This window comes from Ceratotherium simum, chromosome 18, assembly GCF_057802395.1.
Source record: "Ceratotherium simum simum isolate JZ-2026a chromosome 18, ASM5780239v1, whole genome shotgun sequence".
Lineage (NCBI taxonomy): Eukaryota > Metazoa > Chordata > Mammalia > Perissodactyla > Rhinocerotidae > Ceratotherium > Ceratotherium simum.
In genome coordinates this window covers 52,408,253-52,432,655 of record NC_141917.1, presented here as the reverse complement: position 1 = coordinate 52,432,655, position 24,403 = coordinate 52,408,253, and the positions used below count along the sequence as shown (strand labels likewise).

Below are 24,403 nucleotides of genomic sequence, written 5' to 3'. Positions count from 1 at the left end.
TTGTTTTGCATATTTTTAAATTTTACAATGTAAATGCTAGCTCGTATCTGGAATTTGCTTTTAGCTTTTATTCAGCATTATATTTTTGATAATTATACTTACTGATAACATACTCTAGTTCATTCTTTCCTCCTGTTGTATAGCATTTCATTCTACGACTCTATCATGATTTATTCAAAGGATATACAGATTTTGACAGGTAGCTGAGAGGAGGGGGAAGAGAGAAAATGGCAACTTTAGTTCCAAGGAGAAAGAGAGAGAGAGGGAAAGTGCCCGAAGAATCTGGGATCAAGAGCCCTGGCAAATGGCTATTCTTTGAAAGGAAAAAGAGAATTAGGTAAAGCCCAGCTACACAGGGAGCCAGAGTAGAGATGGGATCTGGGGCCTTGAAGTTGGTAAAGGGCTGGAAAAGCCCCTGGAAAATTGATCTGGGGTCACTTGGCTATTTAGTAACATCTTGCCTGGAAAGCAGTTCCCTTGACTTCTCTCTTGTCTGCTGCCCTTTGCACCTTAAAAAAAAAAGGTCATAATCACTGCCTTTGCAACCTTTTAAAACATATATGAAACAACAGAGACTTCAAGTTAGTTCTTGAGAAAATGATCATTAATGCAAATCAATGGGGATCTGAATTACATTTTTCTGGACAGAATACAGTTTGCTTTTTGTATTTTTAAATTAGTAATAAAAAGAAAAGCCTATTTTCTGTGTTCTTTTACTTGTGAAAGCTTTAACTTTTATATATATAAAAAACATGAATACGCGCTTTTATCATATGATTCCAGACATAAAAATTATCCTGAAGCTTATTTAAAACAATATTAAATTTTTTTTAAAAAAACCTGATAAATCCTAAGCATCTGAATGATGAAAATATATTTTGAAAATATTATGCTTGAAGGCATACAAACTAGAAGTGGCAGATATGACAAAATCAGGTGCCTTCATCCAAGAGCACAGCCTTTCTGAAGGTGCACACCCTCTGACAAGTTCAATCCCATCGGTGTGTAACCATAGACAACGAGGAACACATCACACTGTGCAGTTGCTCACTGTTAACATGGAAAGAAGACTCAACAGAACAGCCGGATCAGATCCCCAATCTTTCCGGGAGAGGGTACTGAAAGATCTGAACGCTCTGACGCAGTAAACTGCGGAAGTAGTAACAGGTTTACTAATCAGGTCCTGTTATGTTGACTAGCACCAAAACCCAATAAAGACACACTCTTCATTAGATTTGTATTAAAATCACTCTAGCATTTATTTTTAAAAGTATTTATTTTTAAAAGTATTTTCCTTTTCTCGGAGTCATAAAAGAACCTTGCATGAGGAGAGTAATTACTGGCATTCTGTACGGTGGTCACTGAAAATGCTGAGTGGTGTTAAGTCCCAGAACATCTATATCATACATCATTATTTCTTTGGGGAATATTTGTATTTAATAGAAAATACAAAATAGCATGTTTATTTTTGGTTTGCTTCACTTGGAAGTATTAATTTTTTCAGAATTCACTAAAAAAAACCCGGTAGATTTATGTTGACATATATACTGTGCTTTACTCCCATCATCCGATAGATCAATGCATTTTTATCAGGGAGGGGATTTTAAATGGCTTAAATGTCATTTTTTTCTTTTTCTAAGTATTCAAAGGATGGACTCCAAACAAACTTATGCGACCATCCTTTTTTTTCATTAAAGAGTCCATGCTCTCAAGTAGAGACATTTAAATATTTTCTTTATCATATATTCCCCCATCAACTCATGGCTATCAGCTAACATTAACAGAATTGATAATTACACAAGTGCAAAAGGAGATATGGCCTTTAAATTGATATGGGAATCAAATTTGCTAATTAACATTACCTTAATAATAATTTATTTATTTATTTATTTTAATTTAGGGTATTTTTTTTTATAATTTTATTTATTTATTTTTTTTCCCCCCAAAGCCCCAGTAGATAGTTGTATGTCATAACTGCACATCCTTCTAGTTGCTGTATATGGGACGTGGCCTCAGTGTGGCTGGGGAAGCGGTGCGTCGGTGCGCACCCGGGATCTCAGCCTGGGCCACCAGCCGCATAGCACGCACACCTAACCGCTAAGCCATGGGGGCGGCCCACCTTAATAATAATTTATATGAAACATACTAACTCAGAAACGGGGGGAAAAGTGCAATCTATTATAAAAGCTAAAAGAAAGATCTGACTGACGTTCTCACGTTTTCAAGTAAAATATAAATGACAAACCTAGGATGCTTTTGGCATTAAATAAAAGTACGAAGGAAAAGAGATTTTTTTTCTATAGAGCTATTTCATGTAGTTTTCTTTCTTGATTTTTATTTCTCATCATGATGGGAAATATCACGAAGTTTGGATATTTCCAAGTCTACGTGAAAGAGTCCTAATCATGATGCAGAAGGAGGAAAGTTTTTGATTCTAAGGGCATTTCCTATAGCAAACTATTAGGCCATTAACCTCTAGTCCAAGGATATATAAGCTGGGAGCTAGTGAAAAGTTATCCAGGCACATTCTCCAAGAATAATAATCCAGCGTCCTCCTGGCAGCCTAAATTTGTAAAAAAGTAGGATCCAAAATGGATAGTAATGAAATGTTCATGGATGATGAAGCTTTGGTTCCTAGATAAAAGGCTGAAATTTTCCAAAATTTAATCAATAGAATGAATTCTATCTTTCAACAGTCACCATATACGTTTCTAATCCTCCAAGTTGAGACTTGCATAAATTTATCTTAAATACACTTATTTTTAAAAAAGGACATTGCCCCATTCACTAAATTCTTCAACATAAATTAGATACCAAATCCAAATATTTCCACACCAGCCCTTGCATAGTACCAGTTGATAATAAATCTACCTTAAATTTAGTGGAATATTAAAGGCAATTAACTTCATTCTGCCACTTGCTAATGGAAAAAACTATGATTTATGCAAATATATTAGCCTTAAAAATAAAAGGTTGAAACACACTATAAAGAAATCGAGTCAACGTTCATAAATCTGCTATTGTAATACAAGAGCATTACATGAATCAGTTCAGTAAGATCTAGATCTAATAGTAGAAAGTTCAGCTGACTCAGTCTTCACCAATTCAAATGCAAAAGTGTATCATTTACTCTGCATAAAATCCATAGTATAAAGAACAATCATAGATTTCCAGATCATATAGAAGAGCACTAATTCTTGATTCAGATCAATTTATACTACATGCAGACCAAATAATGTTTTTGCTTGATTACATTATAGATTTTTAAATTTAAGATTCTCCCAGGAATATGCATTTTGGTTTACAATGCCCATAAGGAACAAATCCTGGAAAATTTCTTCAAGTTATCTTGAAATCATTAATATTTGACATTTATAAATAAATACAGTTTTTTGCTTTCTTAATTCAGTTGATTATCATTAATTTTCCATTTACCACTGAAAATCTAACAAGTCAGAGAATAATCACATTACAAACTGTACCAAATAAAATAAGGAAACAAAATTATGTTACTTACAGACTTCCTCTTCTGGGGAGACTCAGCTCCTTCTGCAAAAGAAAAGAACAAAACAAAACATATATATGAGATGCTACATTACCCTTGGACTACTAGGATACCAAATGGATAACAGGAAATGCATCGTCCTTCATGATGCTTGGTTTGGCATTTTCTGTACTGAAAAGATTTTAATGTCATAACTTTATGCTGGAGCCCTTCTTATATTGTTCTCTTTATACATTATGTTTAAGGTACAAACACAGTTTATCTAAATACCAGAGCAGAAAAAGACATTAATCCTCCAAAGCAATGACAGTAAAACACTGAGTTGAGTTCACAGACCTATGATTGAGCGTAAGGAAAATCTGAGGAACCAAGGGCTTATCCAAAGAGGAAACAGATATAAGGAGGAGGAGAAATTTTGCAGGATTATAATTACATGAAAGGTGAAATGAAAAGGGCAGTTAAATCAAACTATTTGCCCCCAACAGAAATAAACTCATGCAAAACATTGTTTAAAAAAATAATAAAGTGAAAGGTTTCCTTTTGGTATTATTTCTTAAATGTAATTTATGACTTAGGATATTTAAAAGTAGGTTAATGAACCTCTAAAAAGGTAACCCGACAGCAACAACAATTAATAGAGTGCTTTATAGTTTTAAAAGGGTACTTATCTCAAATTAAGATCATTATCTACCTAACTATAGAGAGGCTGTGGAAAATTTGTTGGCAAACAAGCCAACAAACCAAACAAAGAAAAAAGGATACAGAAATATCTGCACCCACTAATGTAGTTTTCAGAAGTCCAGGTACTCAAGAATGATGACTTGATGACAATAATTATAGAATGGGAAGCAATGAGTCATCTGGCTATTTAAACTCAAACAGAGTACACTATAAATTTGAAAGACTCGACTAAATTTGGTTTTTCATTCCCACAATTATCGTTTTTTTTTTTTGCCTTCTTGGAGCTCGAGCATCATCTTTTGAAAGGTGTTTCCCCCTCAGCTTCGAACTCACCTTTCCTGTTCCCTATTTTCACTGGATCCTTAAATGTTTGTAATGGACAGTGGCCTCAGACCTTACTTCTAAACAGTGCAATTTACTTCAGCACAGCTTACAGAAAATGGCCTTGAGAGCAGCAGACCACAGGAAGGATGCTACTTTAAATATAAGATGCCTTACTTATTACTGGCAAATATATTTTGATAGTTATAATAATCATGTCACAGTTTAATTGCAAGAACAATCAATCAACGATTTTAGGAACAGAGTATCTTCTTCCTTCTCCCAATAGCTAATATTTTCTTTTCAAGAGCTGCAGTGGTGATATGCTGTATTTTGTTTTGTTTTGCTTTTTTCTTTAAATCTTTGATTAGCCCCAAGAAATTATAGTGTTTGCTGAACTCGGCTCCCTGATCCTGAAACATAAATATACCGTCATTTACTACAGCCCCTAATGACAAGAGAAAAATCTCTGACCAAGACAGTTTTCCTTGGGAACTGACACGTAAATAGAAAACCAATAAGTAATATTCTCTATGTGTATCTTTGGTTACGACAAGCACTGAGAAATTGGTTTTGTATTTAGGTTTAAAAAAAAAAAAAAAAGAGAGAACTCCCTAGAAGTAATTGTTCACCAGGTTGTTTCTTTGTAGAAAGGAATTACTGAGACCCACTGCACAGCAAAAGGCCAGGAGCTCAAATGAGAAAACACCGCTCTGTCCAGTAAGTTGATCTGACAGCAGCATAAAAAGAAAAGGAGGGCACCTGAGGTATTACCATTAATAACAGAAAAAATAGTAAGTCGGATGTTACTCAACTCTATATGCAAATAGATCACTCAGAAGATATAAGAGGGAAACGGCCAAATGAATGATCCCAAATAGTTCAATCAATCATATTCCACCAAATGACCTGCCCATAAGCTGGCTGCCTTGCTCTGAGAAAAATATGCTGAAACAGCAGGATAAGGGATAAAAACGAACTCTGTTTTTAATCAGAAGTCTTTCCAATAGGTCTAGAATTATGAGTTCTAAACAAGAAAGGTTACGGTGGGTAACCCAGCACTGCTGCTCCACGGGACGGCAGCCGAGCTTCCAAGACGAGGAGCAGAGGACATTTAATAGGCCACTGTCAACTGACCTGAAGCTTCCACGCTAACCAAGCTGAAGGAGCTAATCCACCTGACAGCCTGAATGTCAGGCTCGGGACTGGAAACTCAATTTGGTAGCAAATTGGAATCAGATGTGATGGTAATAAAGTGAGAGAAATGAATGTGCTGTGGCCAAGACCTTGTGAACAGCAGCTGCAAAAGGCTGCAAATACCAGGAGGGCTAAGCAATTGCAGGCTGAGCAGCGAGTGGCCGCTGCCGGAATGTGTGGGGCCCACACACTGATCAATCCGCACCAGTCAGACACGAAGGAGCAGCATCAAGGCATTTACCACCCAGGCCCCTGCAGTACTTTTTTTTTTTTTTTTGTGAGGAAGATCGGCCCTGTGCTAACATCTGCCAATCCTCCTCTTTTTGCTGAGGAAGACTGGCCCTGGGCTAACATCCATGCCCATCTTCCTCCACATTATGGGACGCCGCCACAGCATGGCTTGACAAGCGGTGCGTCGGTGCGCGCCCGGGATCCAAACCGGCGGACCCTGGGCCGCTGCAGCGGAGCGCGTGCACTTAACCGCTTGCGCCACCAGGCCGCCCCCCGGCCCCGGCCCCGCCCCTGTGGTGCTTTGTGCGTGTGTCCTCATTTTATTTTCTTAACGACAGGATAAGGTCACTGACACATACTTAGATAATTAGATAAGACATGCAGTATTGGTCCAAGTCACAAATCAAAGCTTGTGCTAAGTCTATTTGGAACATGTGTTAAAAATTCAGCATCAGGTAAGATTTAGAGGAGGGAAGACAGGAGCGAAAAAAGGGCAAGAAGCATCAGTCTGAACTAAACAATATGCAATTATTAATCATCACAGGATTAAACCATTCATGTAATATTTAAGAATATTACAACTTTTAAAATTATTTTCACTGATACTGATTTCTCAGTGACTTCTAATATTTTTTAGAATTGCTACGTATCATTACTTGCTTGATGTTATGATCTCTTTGCCCTCCTTTCAAAAGTGCTAACTTGAAAGTAAAGGAGCAGGAAAGTTAATCTTGTTTGAGAATTCTGCTATTTTCTTGTGATCCTTTGATAATACTGAAGACACATGAGGGTTCCTCAAACCCAGGAAGAGAATTCTTGCAGAGTCCAGAAGAAAAGAGGGCCAAAACAAATGATTCTGCCCCTTTCCCCTGGCCAACCTTGGTCCCAAAAGGAGAAAATAACTTGTTTCATTCACAAAAGCAATAGAGAAAACTGCAGTGTTTAATATGTACAAGCAATTTCCACATGGTAATTTAAAAAATATACTATTTAATAAGCATTTAATAGCTATACATACACGAGTAAAACAATATGGCTACACATGCCACATGTTTTTAGGGAATCTTTGAACCATTCTTTTTAACTGATGAGTCAGTTTATGATTTAAAAGAGAAAGGAGATTATATATATTACAAATAATATATGTAGATAGCCCCTCCTCCAAGAGGTGAAACTTAATTCTCTTCCCCTCGAGAGTGGGCTGGACCTAATGACTCACTTCCAAAACCAGAGTAGGGAAAGGTGAAAACACCACCTTTCCGTGGAGGAACTTGACAGACAAGTGATCTGGGTTAACACCACCAACGATAAGTCACGTTGACAGGATGTGCCTCTTAGATGATGTGATGAGAAGGGACGTCACCTCTGTGGTACTCTCCCTAAAAAATCTTTAACTCCAGTCTAATCATGAAAAAACAGTAGGCAAACCTAAATTGAGGGTCATTCTACAAAACATCTGAGCAGTACTCTTTACAACTGTCAGGGTTGTAAAAAACAAGAAACGGTTGAGAAACTGTCACAAATCAGAGGAGGCTAAGGAGCAATGATAACTAAATGCAATGACGGATCCTAGACTGGATTCTGGATCATAAAAAGGACATTAGTAGAGAAGCTGGTGATATCCAAATAACGTTTGTAGTTTAGTTAATAGCAACGTACCCATGTTAATTTCACAATTTTGACAAATGTATTAAGGTTATATAAGCTGTTAACATGAAGGGAAACTGGAGGAAAGATACAGGGAAATTCTCTGAACTGTCTTGCAACTTCTCTATAAAGCTAAAATTATTTCAAAATTTTTTAAAAAGTTCTTTCTCTCAAAAGAGGGGGCAGAGAGAGGGAGAGAGAGAGGAAGGCTGGCGGGGCGGTGTAGGCTACAAAATAGGAAGGATGAACAAATAAATATCCAAATATTCGAAGCTTATTTTAAGGCAATATTTAATCCCAATTTTCTAGGAGGTTATAGAAATAGTCTAAGGGGGAGAAGATTGGGGCTAGGACCATCAGTGCAGACAGTGGGAAGCCGTCAGATTTGAGATAGGTTTTTAGAGAATTTACAAAAGAATCAGACGTTGAATGTGAAAGAGAAAGCAAGGAAGAGTCAAAAGTTTTTGGCCTGAGCAAATGTAGTTTGAGGGAAGAACAGTTCTGTTTGGATATGTTACATCCAAGATGTCTATAAGAATTCCAAATAGAAATTTTCAAACAGGTGGTTGGACATATGAACCTGGGCTCAGGAGAGAGGTCGGGGCTGGAAATAGACTATGGAGTCATTATCATCTAAGATGGTATGTAAAACCACAGGCTGGATGAAATAGGAGAAGAGAGAACAGATAGGAACAGGGCCATGGGCGTATCCACATTCAAAATCTACAAGTGGGGAGAATTTTGCTACATGTTGTTAAACGTGTTGCACTACACAGCAGCTGGGGTTCTTAAAAACAATAGAAACTGAATGAGGCTATCAAGTAAAAAAATCTATCTATTGGGTAGATACTAGCTCTCATACAGGTTACAGGACAGGTGACAGGTGACATAGACAAGGTCAGAAAATGGGCAGGAACCAAGAAATTAAACCTCAGAGAAGACAGCCACACCTGGGCAACAGCCAGTTAGGACACCTCTGTAGCTGAGCGTTCCACTCAAGCTCAGAGCCCAGGAAGGAGCTCTGAACTGTCCCCACACCTCTCCATCATCGCTCCTGGCAGGGTCCCATTCCCTGTGAGTGCCAGCGTGATCACACCTGGGTCTCTGACCCAGCTGCCAAGGGTGCAGGAAAAAGGAATACTGGCTCCCTTCACCATCACAGTGTGAGGTGGGGCAAAGTCTACCAAGATTCATACTCAGGGAGGTCCTCCAAAACAAGGAAGAGGATCCAGAAGGAAGTTCGGCAACCCGCCCTCCCTCCAAAAACAAAGAAAAACCAACAACCCCTGCCCCTTGTAAACAAACAGAATGGCTATGTCTAGCACACATCCTTTCCCCACTACTTTTTAGAAACGATTAGATCTCAAGTTCACATATTTCCCCATTATCTTCGTTCCTTAATTAGTCATTGGTGGCCTCACCCTATCATTGAGGGGTACTACAACCAGTCTGCACTGACACACAAACCATTAATTCAGGCAGAGAGTTCAAATGGCCGAGATATGCAAGGCAGTGTATCAGGCGCTGTTAGGGACACATGAGGAAACAGAATAAAACAGATTTAAAAGCCAGTTGGGGAAACATACACACACACAAAAGAGATATCACCAGGCGTAAGATTTATGCAGCATAACTTGAATGTGTAAATGCTAACAGGGGAGAGAAAATACAAGGGGTTGAGGTAATTCAGCTCGAGCAGTGGTGCTGAATGCAGCCTGGCTACACGTTAATGTTACCCAGGGAGCTTTCAAAAATACCAACGTCTGAACCCCAGCCCTGGAGACCTAGAGAGAGAGTTGTTTGTATAAGCTGTTTAGTTGAGGTTGGTACTTTTAAGTCCCCTTAAGGACTATTAGTTTGCATAAACTGTTTGCCTTTGGATTTTCTTTCTTTATGAAGTATTACTCTTCTAGCTGTCATTACAGTAGTGAAGTTTTAGGTTTTCAGCTATTTCCTTTGCAAGTGGAAAGTATTGTAGGGCAAGGAAAGGTACCCCAAATGGAACTCTCCCTACCTGATAAGAGTGTAAAATTAGCTAGGGGTCTAGGCTCATCCGGGGATTGGTTCTCTTAAAGAAATGCTTTTGGTCCCATTTTTCTGGCCTCTGTTTCTGAGTCACCTGTGAAGGCAAAAGCAGAGGACAGAAAAGTTCACACCACAGAACCAGATCTGATATAAAGGTTTGGTTCTGAATCAGAGCAGCAGGCAAAAGTGGCTTATATTCAAACAACCCTTGAAAAACCCAGTGAACTGCCCATTAAGTACATGGTTTTCTGTATAAAAACCTGTAGAGTAAAGCTTGAAAGGCAGGAGGTAGACCTCTACAGACACGCTTGGACAGTCAAACCATTCAACCTGTAAAATGCCACTAAAATCCCTTAGCGGGTGTGTGAGATGGGTGGAGAACCCTAAAGGATCTCCCCTTTCTTGCAGGTTTTATTTCATTCTATTTTTCTATCTATAACCATAATACACCTTAATGTATTTATTTGTGGTAGTAAAGGTCAACAAAATAAACCACAAAAGGTACACACAAAATGCTTGCCGGGTTTTCACATAAATTTTACTTGATCAAAACCACATACTCACTTCTTTGAAAAATAGAAGAAGGTAATTACCATCTTCCTTTCTTTCCAGGTTGGCTTTTTTTTGTCATGAACCCAAATAAACAGCTTTCATCCTCAAGACTTGGCATTAGTCTCATAGGCCCTTTGCATAGACAAAGTTTCTCAGTCACAATATGAGTATCTGCCTCTTTTGGCTGAATAAGATCTTATCAAAAACAGAATCAATGAATTTCATAACAAAATCCCCTGTCTGTCTGGCAGGACATGCAAATATTCCTGTGGAAAGCCCAGAGGAGATAAGCAATAGCCCAGGGTCACAAAGCCAGGAGATGGTGGAAGGAAAATTTGAACCTATATCATCCAATCCCAATGTTTTCCCCTACACTCCACTGTGAAAATGCCAGAGATGGGACAGCCTGGTGATGTGAGCGACTGAGAGAGGCAATTTGAATGAATACACGAGCAGAGGGTTGGCATTAACAATAAAAAAAAGAGGGCGGCCTTTGCTCTAAAGAGGAAGACAAGTAGTGAACAGTGAAAACAGGTACCTGTTGAAGAAGAGCAAAGTAAAACTGAAGCAACTCACTTGGGGTTCTGTAATTTCGGAAACAACAGAAGGTAAAATCTTCTGCCAAGAGCGAGGGCAAGGGGCACATGTGGGGATTAAAGCAAGCAAAATGGGGTTCCTTGATTCAATCACACACTTTTTAGCAAAGGCTGATATGGCAGGTGTTGTGCCAGGCACTGCGGATAAAGGACTTTGCTTGCTGTAAAATACAGTGTGGAAAGGCCCGGAATAGAGGTCTTTTCAAAGTATGCAATAGTACCAAGGGAGGGGGTGAGCAGTTTTCTTTGAGAGTCAGGACTGTTTCTTGCCCAATGATGCTCCCCATTATTTATGACACAAAATCCGGTGGAACTGACACATTCTCAATCTCAAGGCTTAGCTCAGGTCAAGTTAAGCTAATGACAAAGTTCACTGCTGCGGCCAAAGTAATTGGTTCAAAGAGGGCATGTGCTTCAGTCTGGGAAAACAAGAGGCAAAACAATGTTTGCTCTGGGCTGCTGGGAAAGAACTCCCTCCCTTTTCCAAGAGAGCTGGCAGGAAAGGAGTATTAACCTGGGGAAGCTAATGGCAGCCACAGGGTAGACACCAAAGGTGCCAGAGAAGAAAGACAGCTAGAAACTGGATCTTGGGTGATGTCTTCAAAACCATGGGTCAGAAGCTTGTCTATACCTGGATCTCTCAGTTATATGAGCCAGTCGAGTCCCTTTTTTTTTTTTTTTTAAAGATTTTATTTATTTATTTTTTCCCCCAAAGCCCCAGTAGATAGTTGTATGTCATAGCTGCACATCCTTCTAGTTGCTGTATATGGGACTCAGCCTCAGGATGGACAGAGAAGTGGTGCCTCGGTGCGCGCCCGGGATCCGAACCCGGGCCACCAGCATCGGAGTGCGCGCACTTAACCACCAAGCCACGGGGCCGGCCCCAGTCGAGTCCCTTTATTCTTTAAACCAGTTGAACCTGTGTTTTCTATTCCTTGCAATTCAAATTTTCCTTAGTGACACAATACTGGAGCCTGGTCTTCAGCAGTGTCTGGGAGTTGGCGAGGCAGCCTCAGGAGTGGGCGAGGAAAGGGGCATTCCAGAAGAGGGAACAGATGTAGCAAGACAGGGTGGAGTGAAACAGTCCACAGCTCTTAGTAAACTTGGAATGGCTACAACAGAGGGTGGAAAGGAAAACACAACAGGACATGAGTATGGAGGCAGGGATGGGCCAAACCATAGAAGATTTTTGGAAGAGTCTGCCTTTACCCTATAGGAAATTGGGACCTCATGGAACATTTTAAATAAGAGAATGAGATGGTCAAGGCTACATGTTTAAAGGGATCACTCTGGCGTCAGGGTGTCAAGGGACAAACAGGAAGGAATCAGGAGGCTTATTCAATTGTACAGGAAGCAAGGAGGCAGCAGTGGGGAGGGACAGGAGCGGCAGATTCAGCAAAGACATGTGTGTACAGGATCTACAGGAGCTGAGAAGAAATGCCTAACTTCTGGGAAGGTTTAGAACCCTAGGAGCTAAGGGCAAGGTGCCATTTCAGATATCAGGAAAAAGGGCCATCCAAAAGGCTTGAGGGCCTCTTAGAAGTTAAATCACAGACATCTGAATGTGGAGGGGGGGACAGCAAAACTACTTAAGTTAGACCAGAGGGTCCCTGAGGGGCAGGAGCATGAGCTAAGTTGCAAAGCAAGATAAAGAGCAAAAGGTCACATCCCAGGTCTTTCTTGCATCAAAGTTAAACATCAATCATCACAAACTCCTTTTTCTCGTTAAAAGTTTTACACAAATGGTGGGAATCATTTTTCTTTACTAAACTCATCTGCCTTCATCCATTTAATAACAGTACCTAACATTTCCTGCGTGGTGACGTACATTATCTTATTTAATCTTCACTATTGTTTCCATTTTATAGAACTGAGGCATTGACAGGTTGTGTAGCTTACACGAGGTCACAGGGCTGGTAAATGGCTTAGGTTGTCTCTGAATCCACGTCAGCCTGAGTGCAGAGCGGTCTAATTATTCTTCATCACTAAGTAAGACCTGGTGTATCTGCACCACGGACCCCCTTGTGAAGGCCATCAAGCGGCATTCACAGTTGACACAGTGGCAATTACTCTTAGAAAGGAGTGATACAACACAGATCTTTGCACCTCTTTCTAAGCAAATTTCACACTTAAATTATTTTTATAGACTCTGATTTTATTTGAAGCAAAGCCTTGCAAACACATTACTTTTAACACAGACCTTTTAAAGCAGAAAAGCGTAACAAGTCAAATAATCAGCTAACTCCAAGTAAATGAGCAAGTGCAACAAGCTTCCTTTCTAGCCAATTACGATGGTTTCTGAGGCTTCCTAACATGTTACACCCTTGACATCAAAAAATCAAGCTTGGGAATCAGATGTTTGTATACATATTGCCTTCCAATTCAGTATTTTATAAGAGAAATCTGCCTCCTAAGTCAACTTTTCCACACTTCTCTGCAGAGTTTGCTGAGTAATCACTAGGACTTATATTAATATCATCATCAGTTTCATCATCAGTTTATTGAGTGTTGACTACATACTAAGTGAAGTGCATTTATTTCCTCAAGGTTAGGAGCTTCCAGCGCACAGTCATATTGTATTTTATGTGCTCATTTTCTTCTCAAAGAACAAAAAGACTTTCTCTTTCAAGCAAAAGTGTGTCATTTGTGAAATTAAGGAAACTCATTTTGATCAGATCAGAGGAGCCACAGTTCTTCACAACAAAAGAAGGTAAACAAGAAAATATATATTAGATCAACTAAAAAGCCTTACACTAAAAAAAATCCTTATTTAACCCAATTGTATACTTCATAGTGATTAAATGAACAAGATCTAGATTCAGATGTACCTATACTCTAACACAAGTCAACGCTAGAAAGTGGCCTTGAAAAACGTCCTTAACTCCTCTAAGCTTCAGTTTCTTAAATTATAAAATGAGAATATGACAATTTATGTCATAAGGTGTTGAGAAGATTAATGAGAACAGGTGTCCTGCATTTAGCCCCAGTCCTCAACGTGAGGGCACCCCAGACGTCAGCTCTCCCTATTTAAGCATACTACTCCCATTAGACCAGCACTAGGGCATGAAGGGAGAGCTCGGAGAGAGACAAACGGGTAAAACTGAAGAGCCAGTGCCCAGGCCCCACCTCCTCCTCCTGAATGCCGGACCCGGGCACAGTTCTGGAACACAACTGGAAGATTCGAAGCAAACAGGCTTCAGTGAAAACACACACCCTGCTACTCGTTAGAAGGAAAACGCCTTTAGCAGAAAGAGAGCACACATAAATGCCAGATATTTAGAATTTTGATTGCCTTTAAGACAGTGCATGTTTGGAGGTCCTCAGGACTATAAAATTAAGGTTGTCCTGGACCAGTTTTGTGATTTTCTTTTCTCCCTTAGAAGGGACTTATGAAGGTTCTTGATAAATACGTGTATCAGCCCTGCCACTTAACTATGTTTCTTGTTCGCCAGGAAAGCCTGTGACCTACAGTGAGCTGAGATAAAAAGGCAACACTGCACAGCTGTGCCCCACAAGGCTCTGCAATTTTTTTTAGTTCTTCCATCCATTACCAGCAAATTACAGTAAATTCAAAATATTGATCTGCACACCCCTATACGGGAAGAAAGTTACCATCGACTTTTATTGCTTATTGTTGGGTACGATTGTCTGGAATCGATAAAAGCTACAATGTTCATAAGCTTCTAAAAAGCTAGTTAATATAGTGGATATGAGACACCTCTTAGGATCACTATAAATCTATAGGATTCTTCAACAGAACAGTGGCAAACATCTTCAATGTTCAAAAGCCTTATTTGATTTCAGAATTTTCTCGTTACCCAGGAAAACGCCCAGGGAAAGAAGTGAGCATCAGTGACGGGGAATAAAAATTAAGCAACCAGAAAGAACCCTGCTTAATGGATTTTCACTTTTACCTTTCAGTTCTCTTGCATCTTCCACACTGACATCACTTCCCACCAGAGTTGATCATTAAGAGTTGTGATCATTTTTTAAAAAGTGTATCTTAACACAGATTTAAGATAAGTTTTCTTGACAGTGGTTTCCAGGTTCCAGCAAACAAGATCAGTTTGCCCATAAACAACATTTCAACTGCCCCTAACTTAAAGAATCAATATCCTTTCATGAACCAATTTTTAAAAATCAGATAATAATTCAAAGTTTCCATTAAAATTACAGACAACCTTAATACAACAAGAAAAGGGCTTTTCATAGAACCAGGAAATAGAATTGGATGAGACTATTTGACCAGTGATAGTGAATTTATTCAGCTGAGATGAATCATTTTTATTTACTAGGGACACTTCATAGTTTATCTAGCAGTCATTCTTCTGAAAGCCCATTTTAGTGTAGAAATTTACTGGCAAATCAGCTCAAGGGAGTTTTCGAAGTGCTATATGAAGCTAATACCCACATGTCTGCTTTCTCCTGACCGTTCTTCTCCATCTAAATGCAAAAGACGACACTTAAAATGTACATATAAAATGTATGAGGGCGATGGAAGATTAATGACACACATATTCAAATAATCAATAATGTGACTTAAGCCTTTAATGGTACTGAAATTTATTGTAAAGAGGTCACAGAATAAAGCAAACAATCGGCTTGTAGAGGATATATTTTACTTAGTAAGCAATAGGTCCTATTTGTTAAAGGGTACGGTATCTGACCTTTTGTAAAGTATTTTCTCCAACTTGCTATTTCAAATAACCTCAACTGGAAGTATGCTGGAATTGGGAATCTAAAGACTGAAGAACCAGGTTAAGGCGGGACCCCCTATTTCCTACTCCCACCTTTGGCTCCATCCCTGCTACGAAAACTGGTGCTGCTGAGGCTGCTGCCCCAGGGCTAGAAAGCAGCCTTGGTCTAGGAAGGGCCAGGCACGGTGGTCTACGTTTTCTCCTACAGGATTTCATTTAAGCCTTACCCCTACCCTGCAATTCCACAAAGAGTTACCACCATTTTTTCCTTTTCCCCCCATTTTAATATATTTTTTTTGTGTGTGAGGAAGATCAGCCCTGAGCTAACATCCATGCCAATCCTCCTCTTTTTGCTGAGGAAGACTGGCCCTGGGCTAACATCTGTGCCCATCTTCCTCCACTTTATATGGGACGCCACCACAGCATGGCTTGACAAGCGGTGTGTCGGTGCGCGCCCGGAATCTGAACCCGGGTCGCCAGCAGCGGAGCGCGCGCACTTCACCGCTAAGCCACGGGGCCGGCCGCTCTCCGCCCCCCCCCTTTTTTTTTTTAAAGATTTTATTTATTTTATTTTTTCCCCCCAAAGCCCCAGTAGACAGTTGTATGTCATAGCTGCACATCCTTCTAGTTGCTGTATGTGGGACTCGGCCCCAGGATGGACGGAGAAGTGGTGCCTCGATGCGCACCCGGGATCCGAACCCGGGCCACCAGCATTGCAGCACGCGCACTTAACCACCAAGCCACAGGGCCGGCCCATCTCCCCCATTTTTATTCAGAAATAATTGGCACACGTCGCTGTATAAGTTTAAGGCACCACTATTTTTTCTGATGGGAAAACTGAATCTTGGAAAAGTTACATTGTGATTTGCCCAAGGTCAGAGGCCTCATGTTAAGGATAGCAGAGCAAAAGACAAAAGTAGTCTTGATGACACAGTTTCCATACTGCACCAGGCCCGGATATTCAACCAACAAACACTGTTATGTGAGAAATAATAAATCCTTATTTATGTAAGCCTCTATTAGTTGAGTTTTCTGTGATTTGCAGCTAAATACATTCCTGACACACTCCAAAAATAGTATTGAACTTTGGAAGTCACCTTTGGAGTAGTGTATCCAAAGGCACACCAGCTGTCAAAAGCCCTGGCACCACTGACTGAGCATTAGGAGGGCTGCTGTGTGGTACCCAAAGAAACTGACCAAATGTTCCTGAAATTAGGATTGGGTTCCAGGAGAAACAAAAGCCTTGGAAGTATTGATTACAGATCTGTCGATGTGGTTCCTTTTTCCAAAATAGATTTGGGAGGGCTGCACAGTGTATGTTAAAGACTTTGAAGTTAACCAAAGAGACTCCACACTCAACGGCATCACATTTGTGACAGTTAATTAGCAGAAAATATTACAGTGCGGTGAAGTTTTTGCCTTTTCTTTTTTTTAACGCATCAAAAGCAATAAAAGGCTTTGGGGTTTTAATTGCTTCTTCCCAAAGACTGAATTCTGCTCTCACTGCAAAGACAGAATCCCTCCCTCAAAGTCAAAAGAATCCCTTGTGATGTTTTTGGATCACAAGGACTACAACAGGGGTAGACATTTAAATCTGAGAGAACTAAGAAAGTTTTCATAAGGTGGTCTCTTATTTTTGTTAACCAAAAACATATAATTTCAGAGCAGGAAGATTTTCCCTCTATTATATGTGAATGCTGCCATCTGTAATTCAGGAGTGAGCTTAGGTGGTTTCCACTTTGGTTTCTATTACACTAATTAGGTTCTTCCCATGAAAAATAAAAAGTATACTAGACCTTATTGTACGGATACGATTACTGTATTACACAGCAGCTGTGTGTTCCCACACTGAATTACACTGGATTACCTTGGAAACCTGAAATGGATAGTTGATTCTCGATTCCTTAAAACCTGACGATACTATAAAATAGTATGAACAAAGAGGGGAAATCAACTTTAGACACTGAAGAATACAAAGTTATAGGCAGCCTAAACTATATTTCAAAGCCACACTATTTAGACAAGCTGATAAATTTGCACTAATGCTTTTAAATGGTTCTGTCACTTTAAGTGCTAGTTAAAGAAAAGAGAAAGTAAAAAAAGAGAATTATACTGAATTGAATTATACATCAATCAGAAAAAAAACAGTAGCTAAGTAAAACAGACTGTTAAAGAATTGCCTCTTTTTTTACTGAGGTATAATTGACATATAACATTGTGTAAGTTTAAGGTGTACAACATATTTGATACATTTATATTGCAATATGATTGCCATTGTAGCAGTAGCTAACACCTATCATGTCACAGAATTATCATTTCTTCTAGTGGTGGGAACAATTATGATCTAGTCTCCTAGCAAGCTTAATGTTTATAACACAGTTTTGTGGTCTATAATCACTGTACTGTGGATTAGATCTCCAGGACTTATTTATCCACTAGTTGCAAGTATATACCCTTAAACAACATCTCTCCCATTCCCCCACCCCCCAGCCCCTGGTAACCACCGTTGTCTGTTTCTTTGAGTCCAGTTTTTTAGATTCCACATATAAGAGATTATATGTCTCTTTTAAGGAAAGAATCTAAATATAAAAATCCTATATGCTAAGTGCTGTACGCTAATTGAGTTAAGATGCTAACCCATGAGTCCGTAGGCCCACCAGGATGAATGTGTTGAGGTGGCAGAGCCTCAGGGAGGCAGCCAGGCAGAATGGCTCAGAAGACTGGCTTATGAGTATGGCCTTGAGCAAACTACTTGCCCTCCCTGTGGCTTTCTTCTCTCACTGGAAATTATAGATAATAAGAGCTCATAGTGTTGTCGTGAGGATTAAATGAAACAATACACATCAAGGAGCTAGAAAAGTGACTGGCACACATCGAGCACGCTGATACTAGGTTATTATTCTACCTTAAATATTCATGCAGAAATCTGACATTGCAACCTGAGGTTTTGCAATTTGAAAGTATAAGGTGTTCATCTACATAATAGGTAGTTATGCGGATGTATCTTCTGTGCACCAAAGGACAGATGAAAACTAGTAATAAATTTAAATATTCTCTAAGCCTACTTGAATGAAAGCTTAGAGAATCTATCCCTGAATTCCTTATTGGTACTCTCAGGTGCTTTCCAAATGAGATCTGCTACTTTAAGCCAAAGTAGATTACCTGGGCAGTTGTAACTGCCCTTTATGGAGCTGAAGTCCATCTCAATGAAAAGCAAACTCCTTAAAAAGCCAGATTCCATTTTTATCTACACACATGCTAACCAAGTTGGCATATGTTCCAAGCATTCTATAGTGCATATTTTAAGCAGACCCTTCTCATCTCATGTAGCTTTCATTCAATTACAAAAGAAAAAGTGTGTCTTGCTATGACCAGGAATAATGCTAGATTTGTTGTCTACTCTGTTTGCATTCTGTCTTTTTCTCAGTCTACCTTTCATCAATAAATAACAGTGTTGCTTTAACTAAAAAGTGTGGAAAATTCTGATTGAATTTTCCACTTCAAAGTACACAAAATCATTTCATCTAACATGCTGTGTTACAAAATCTATGCTCCATTCTGACCTCCTGTTGCAGTCTATTTCAAGTATTGGTGATGTACTGCCTCACACTGCATGGCTGCTGAAGTAAACATATTGACTGAGAAATGTTTTGAAAAACCCCTGTTCCACACAGATCCCAGCAACTGTCAAAAATCACAACAATGTTTGCATTCTGTCTATGCAAGAGCATGACGGAGCTCTAGGAGAAATTCCCACAATAAATAAAACCAGCAACTTGCATAACTCTCCATCTAAGCAGGACTGTGCAGGGCTTAGGGTTAGGGGGAAAAGAGAGCAAGATTCAGCCCAAATAATCTGCTCAGAGGTATATGAGAGAAGATGTTATTAACTGTGCCCTTCCTTTAGCCTATTTGCAAGGGTAAAATAAAAATTTAGCAGAAGAGATTACCACCACCAGTGAGAAGGCACAACTCAGCCGGCAGGCAAGGAACACCGGGAAGGAAAGGTAACATATTGATTGACCTTTCCTTCCAATTGCAGGCTAGGCAGCTAGCTGTCTTTTTTCATTTGGGGAGATATGAGAGCTGCCCTAGCTTATTTTCCTGGACTAGCAAACTCAGACAGTCCCTGGACAAGTTAGGCAGCTGAGACCAGTATTCACCTACAATGGTATACCACTACAGCATTAACACTTTATAAGTAGAAGACCCTAAGCAGTAATGCTGTAATCAGATAGGCTTCTGGGTTAGAGCTCTTCCTTCCTTCAAAAATGCAAACTTCCTTATCAGAAAGCAGTGAGACAGATGTTTTCCAGGTGTACAGAATGGCAGCCAATATGAACTATTCATATTCCCTGAAATAAATAGCAACAGGGTCCATTTAACTCAATATTTCCCAAAGAACTTTGTTAATGGTATTGCTTGACAAGAAAAAAGTTCCTTGGCAAAAGGTTTTGTATTCAAATAAGTTTGAGAAACACCTAATTAAATATAGCCCAAAGATTTTACTCACTGCAAGATTTCCCCAAGATCTTTACAATTATTAGCATTTTATTTAACAAGAGCAAGGGGCACGGCCTACAGTGTTCCCCAAATTAATGGGACCATGGAACACTTTTGGGGGGAAACACCACTCAGGCACATACAAAGAACATGCTTTGAGAAGTGTAAGTTTAACGGAGCCTTTATCTTAGTACAATGATAGGATGACCATAGAAGCAGAGACCAAATTATTGTCCTGTGACATACCAGTTACTGCACTTAGTAACTGAATTTCACAGTGTTGTACTGCACCATGATGAAAGAGGTGGGTGCCCTACACTGTAATTCAACAGTGTCCCCTAGTACATCTTGCAAGACTGCACAACAAATCCAAGAGAAGACTGAAAACAAGAGCTACACAAACAAATCCCTTGTGGACAACAGTGATCAAATTTCTAAAGAACAAAGCATAAAAACACATGACTACCATTCCATAGGCCTATAGTTCACATGAAACCCAGTAAACAAGGACCATTACCATTTCCATGTGTTTATAACAGTGACAGAACAACAGAACCAGGCCCCTATTTATCAATGGCCAAGGCTTATCTTTGTTCTCTTTTCCCTTTGGCAAATTTCCTGATCTCCTTGGACACGTTTCCTATTTCTGAGACTTCCACTTAGGATGCAGACAATTGCAAGAGACCATTACTCTCAACTACATGAATGAAGTTACAAAGAAAAGCTGGAAATGAAAAGTATGTTATAAGTTTGGCTGGTTCCTCTCTCACCCATCTATGGCAGATTCCGCTTCCTCCTACCATTATTAATCCACCACAGTTGAGAGCTAGCCAAGCCTTTTCCTTCCTTTCAAGAGTGTATTACTTTCTGAAATTTACTTTTTTAAGGTTTACTTATGCCCTTAGCTTTTTAAATTTTTTAAACTATGATTTTGTAGCTTACCCAGCTTGTTTTGATTGTTAACGTAACAGCAATGGTCTCCTGTCATTGTCTACATCCTAAGTGGAAGAGGAAGCCTCAGAAATGGGAAATTTTGCTTCTTCATGTATCTATAATTTTGAGTAGGTGCCAAGCATTTTGAATAAAAGAACAGTAGAAACTGAGGTAAATAATATTTAGCTCCAGAAAAAGGTGTGTCTCTTCTATGTCACTCCCCTTGAGTAGGGGTGCTGAGTCATTCCGCTCTCTACTTGAGCTAGGTCTAAGTATTGTTGTGACCTATGGTCAAGAAAAGAGACAGGCAATACAAACAGATGCAGAGATAGCCAAGATCTTTGCGTTATCAAACAAAGACTCAAAAAGTAACTATGCTAAAGAATGCAGTGGCAAACATGTATGAAAACATGAATAAAGACATGAGGTATTTCTGTAGAGAGGCAGAAACTACAATAATAAAAAAGAACAAAAGGGAAAAGTTAGACTGAAAGATATCAGAATGAAATGGACTTACCAGCTGACTGAGCAAAGCAAAGAATAAAGAAAATTTAAGTCAAAATGATAGAACTTACCCAAAATGAATCACCAACCCAATAAGCAAAAAACAAAAAAGAGTATCTAAGACCTGTGGGACAATATCAAACTGCCTAACATAGGTTAGGTATAAATGGAGTCCCAGCAGGAGAGGAGAAAAAATGAGGTAGAAGATATATTTGAATAGATAACGGCCAAGGGCTTTCCAAAAATTGATGGGACCGGCCCGGTGGCACAAGTGGTTAAGTGCGTGCGCTCTGCTGTGGCGGACCGGGGTTCGCCAGTTTGGATCCCGGGCGCGCACCAACGCACTGCTTGGCAGGCCATGCTGTGGCAGAGTCCTGTATAAAGTGGAGGAAGATGGGCATGGATGTTAGCCCACGACCAATCTTCCTCAGCAAAAAGAGGAGGATTGGCAAATGTTAGCTCAGGGCCGATCTTCCTCAAAAAAAAAAAAATTGATGCAAGGCATCAATCCACATATGCGAGAGGCTCAGTGAAACCTAAGCAGAATAGACATAAAGAAAACAGTACTTGGGCACATCATAGTCAAATCTCTTTTTCAGGCAGGAAGTAGGTAAATGTGTGTGAGGTAATGGGAGGGGAGTATTTATCCTCCCCCTCAAAAATAAATAACTTGAAAATGTGTTAAAACAGGCAACAGAGTTATCATGATACTGAAGCCAGTTACAAAAAGATGTCCTGGTCTCTCAGCACCGCCAGCAAGTCTATTTGAGCTGTTCAGGTTGCTCTTCTCAAGTATTGCTAGGAAACAATCCCCAGGCAAGATAAGAGTTACCTGGCTAAATGTCTAAATTACTTTTTAGAGTTGCTGTTTATGCTTTGATTTGTTTCTCTTTTTGTATAGTGGCAAACACGATACAGAAGTCCTTAAAGCCAAAGGGATGATTGGATGATTTCAGTAATTCTTCATAAATCTAGAGTCAAACTGGGTAACCTGTACTTAACCCATTCCGTGATCTTTTCATCTCTAAATTAAAAAGATTTCCTACACTCTTCCTGCAAATAAATTGCTAATCTCATCTTGGCCAACTGCCTATGACACAAGTCTTTGGCAAGCCCAACTCCGATGACTCTGAGAAAAGTCAACAAATGTAATTCACCAGCTTTTTAAAGCCCTTGAAAAAAAATCCACCTCAGGACAAGAAGGGCTGGGCTGTCACAATTCACTGATGCATACTTAACCTTTGCCAGCTAATAAACAAAAAAAGGAGAAAGATAACTGCAGCAAAAATCTGTGTTAGGAAAGAGAAACGGGCCAAACTAAACAGTTCTTCTTCCTTAATGTTTTTTGTCACAACATTCAAATAAACTTAAAACAGCAATTCCAGTAACTGAAATATTAAAAGCCATAGTGACTGTTGTCTTTACACCTGTTCTTTATTTTACCTGTATTTTCAAGCCCGATCCCATCTTTTTCTTAAAAACAAAAACAAATATCATTTTACTGGATAATAAGTTAGGATGTTGGAAAGCAGTACCAGGAAAGACATAAGACTTTGACAACAAAAGCAATAGAAATTGAAAACATTCTGAAAACCACTACAAGCATAGCATGAGGGGGTCTTCCGGAGTGCTGGTAACACTCTTTTTACCTTGGTGCTGCTACGTGGGTACAGTGAGTGAGTGAAAGTTCATTGATATCTGCACTTTTTGGAGATGTGTTATTTTTAAAGAAAAAAATGAGCGTCTAAGATGTGTGGGATAATATCAAACTTAAAATATCTGCAGTTTTCTGTATATACGTTACACCTCAATTAAAAGGTGCTTTAAATAAGATCAGGGAGTGATTCTTCAAAAGGCAGTTGGCTATACTCACCTTCAAGTCTAAGCACTAAATCTCACAGAGCCTGGCCACAAAAGGGATGCTCAGTATGTATGACTGGAATGGAATTCCAAAGACATGTTTTAGCCCTGTAATTTTGAGTGCTTTAATACTGTGTTTAATCATACAGGATAGCATCATGGAAAACAAATACGTGGAATCCACTTTCCTTAGAATTACTTGTATGTGTCTAAGTAGAGAGACGTTAGGCTGAAAAAATTGGGGCACCCTTTGACCATTTTTCAACTGAATTGTGAGGGGTCTGGAATTCTGTTAAAGCTGACAGACAAAAATTCTTGTAAACTGGGGTAGATACGTCAGAACAACAAGAGAATAAACACTTTTCAGACAGCTTTGCAGCATCATCTAGGTTCACGGCAGTGTGGAGTCAGGTGGCAGGAGACCTTGAGGCAAAAAGAACCTTACCTGGGGCACAGGGGTGGCCTTCCTTTTGAACCCTGAGAAATGCGGCCCGCACGGTCCAGGGCGTCCCCTGGGAAAGAGGCGAGCTCCTCCTAGATGGTGCCGGCAAAGGGCGTGGTGTGGTGGCTAAGCACAGGGACTAACTGGGTCTGAATCCTAGCTTCCTCTTTTACTAGCTTTGTGACCTTGTACAAGTTATTTAACTTCTCTGTGCTGTCCTGCCAAAGGCAGTCAATTGCTGTACACAGGTTTGCCAGGTAGACAGATCACATTATAAGCATAGCCCTAAAATGCAACATGACCCTCTTCTTCGACATGCAGAAAGGGAATTGATCATCTGGAACGTGGGAAAACATTATCCTTTCAGTGTGATGTACGCTCTCATAGCTTTGTCCTGTAAACTGGCAAATGCAGCCCACAGGAGTCGAGATTGAACATCAGAGACAGTTGTCCACTAGAGTTAAAGAATGACTGGAGGAGAGATGAAAATATCATTTTCTGCCCACTGCAAGGTCTTCCTTATGATCCAAACCATGGTAGGTGTTACCTTTATATTTATTTATTTCTAACGAATGCCTATAGCTCAACCTGTTTTATCCTTTGATAACAGGAGGTTGCCTTAAATTCACTTAGAGACTTTTCTGCTTTCCTTCATGAGCTGTCTGTGCCCCTTGGCCAGTCATAACAGAAGCAACTAACTGGTAAAATC

At 39.7% G+C, this 24,403-nt stretch overlaps 1 protein-coding gene across 8 annotated transcripts in view; it reads right to left on the bottom strand.

Annotated features, from left to right (window-relative positions):
- The window catches only part of MAST4 (microtubule associated serine/threonine kinase family member 4), a 550,605-nt gene that overhangs the window by 268,809 nt on the left and 257,393 nt on the right, over positions 1–24,403 (bottom strand). For 6 of the 8 annotated variants that reach the window (XM_087443360.1, XM_087443354.1, XM_087443356.1 and 3 more), the window contains 2 exons: positions 3,518–3,549; positions 462–509 (listed from right to left, as the gene is read on the bottom strand). In XM_087443360.1, the coding sequence (XP_087299486.1) occupies positions 462–509; positions 3,518–3,549 (80 nt within the window). The remainder of the gene's footprint in view (positions 1–461; positions 510–3,517; positions 3,550–24,403) is intronic. The other 2 variants (XM_087443361.1, XM_087443358.1) reach the window with 1 other exon arrangement.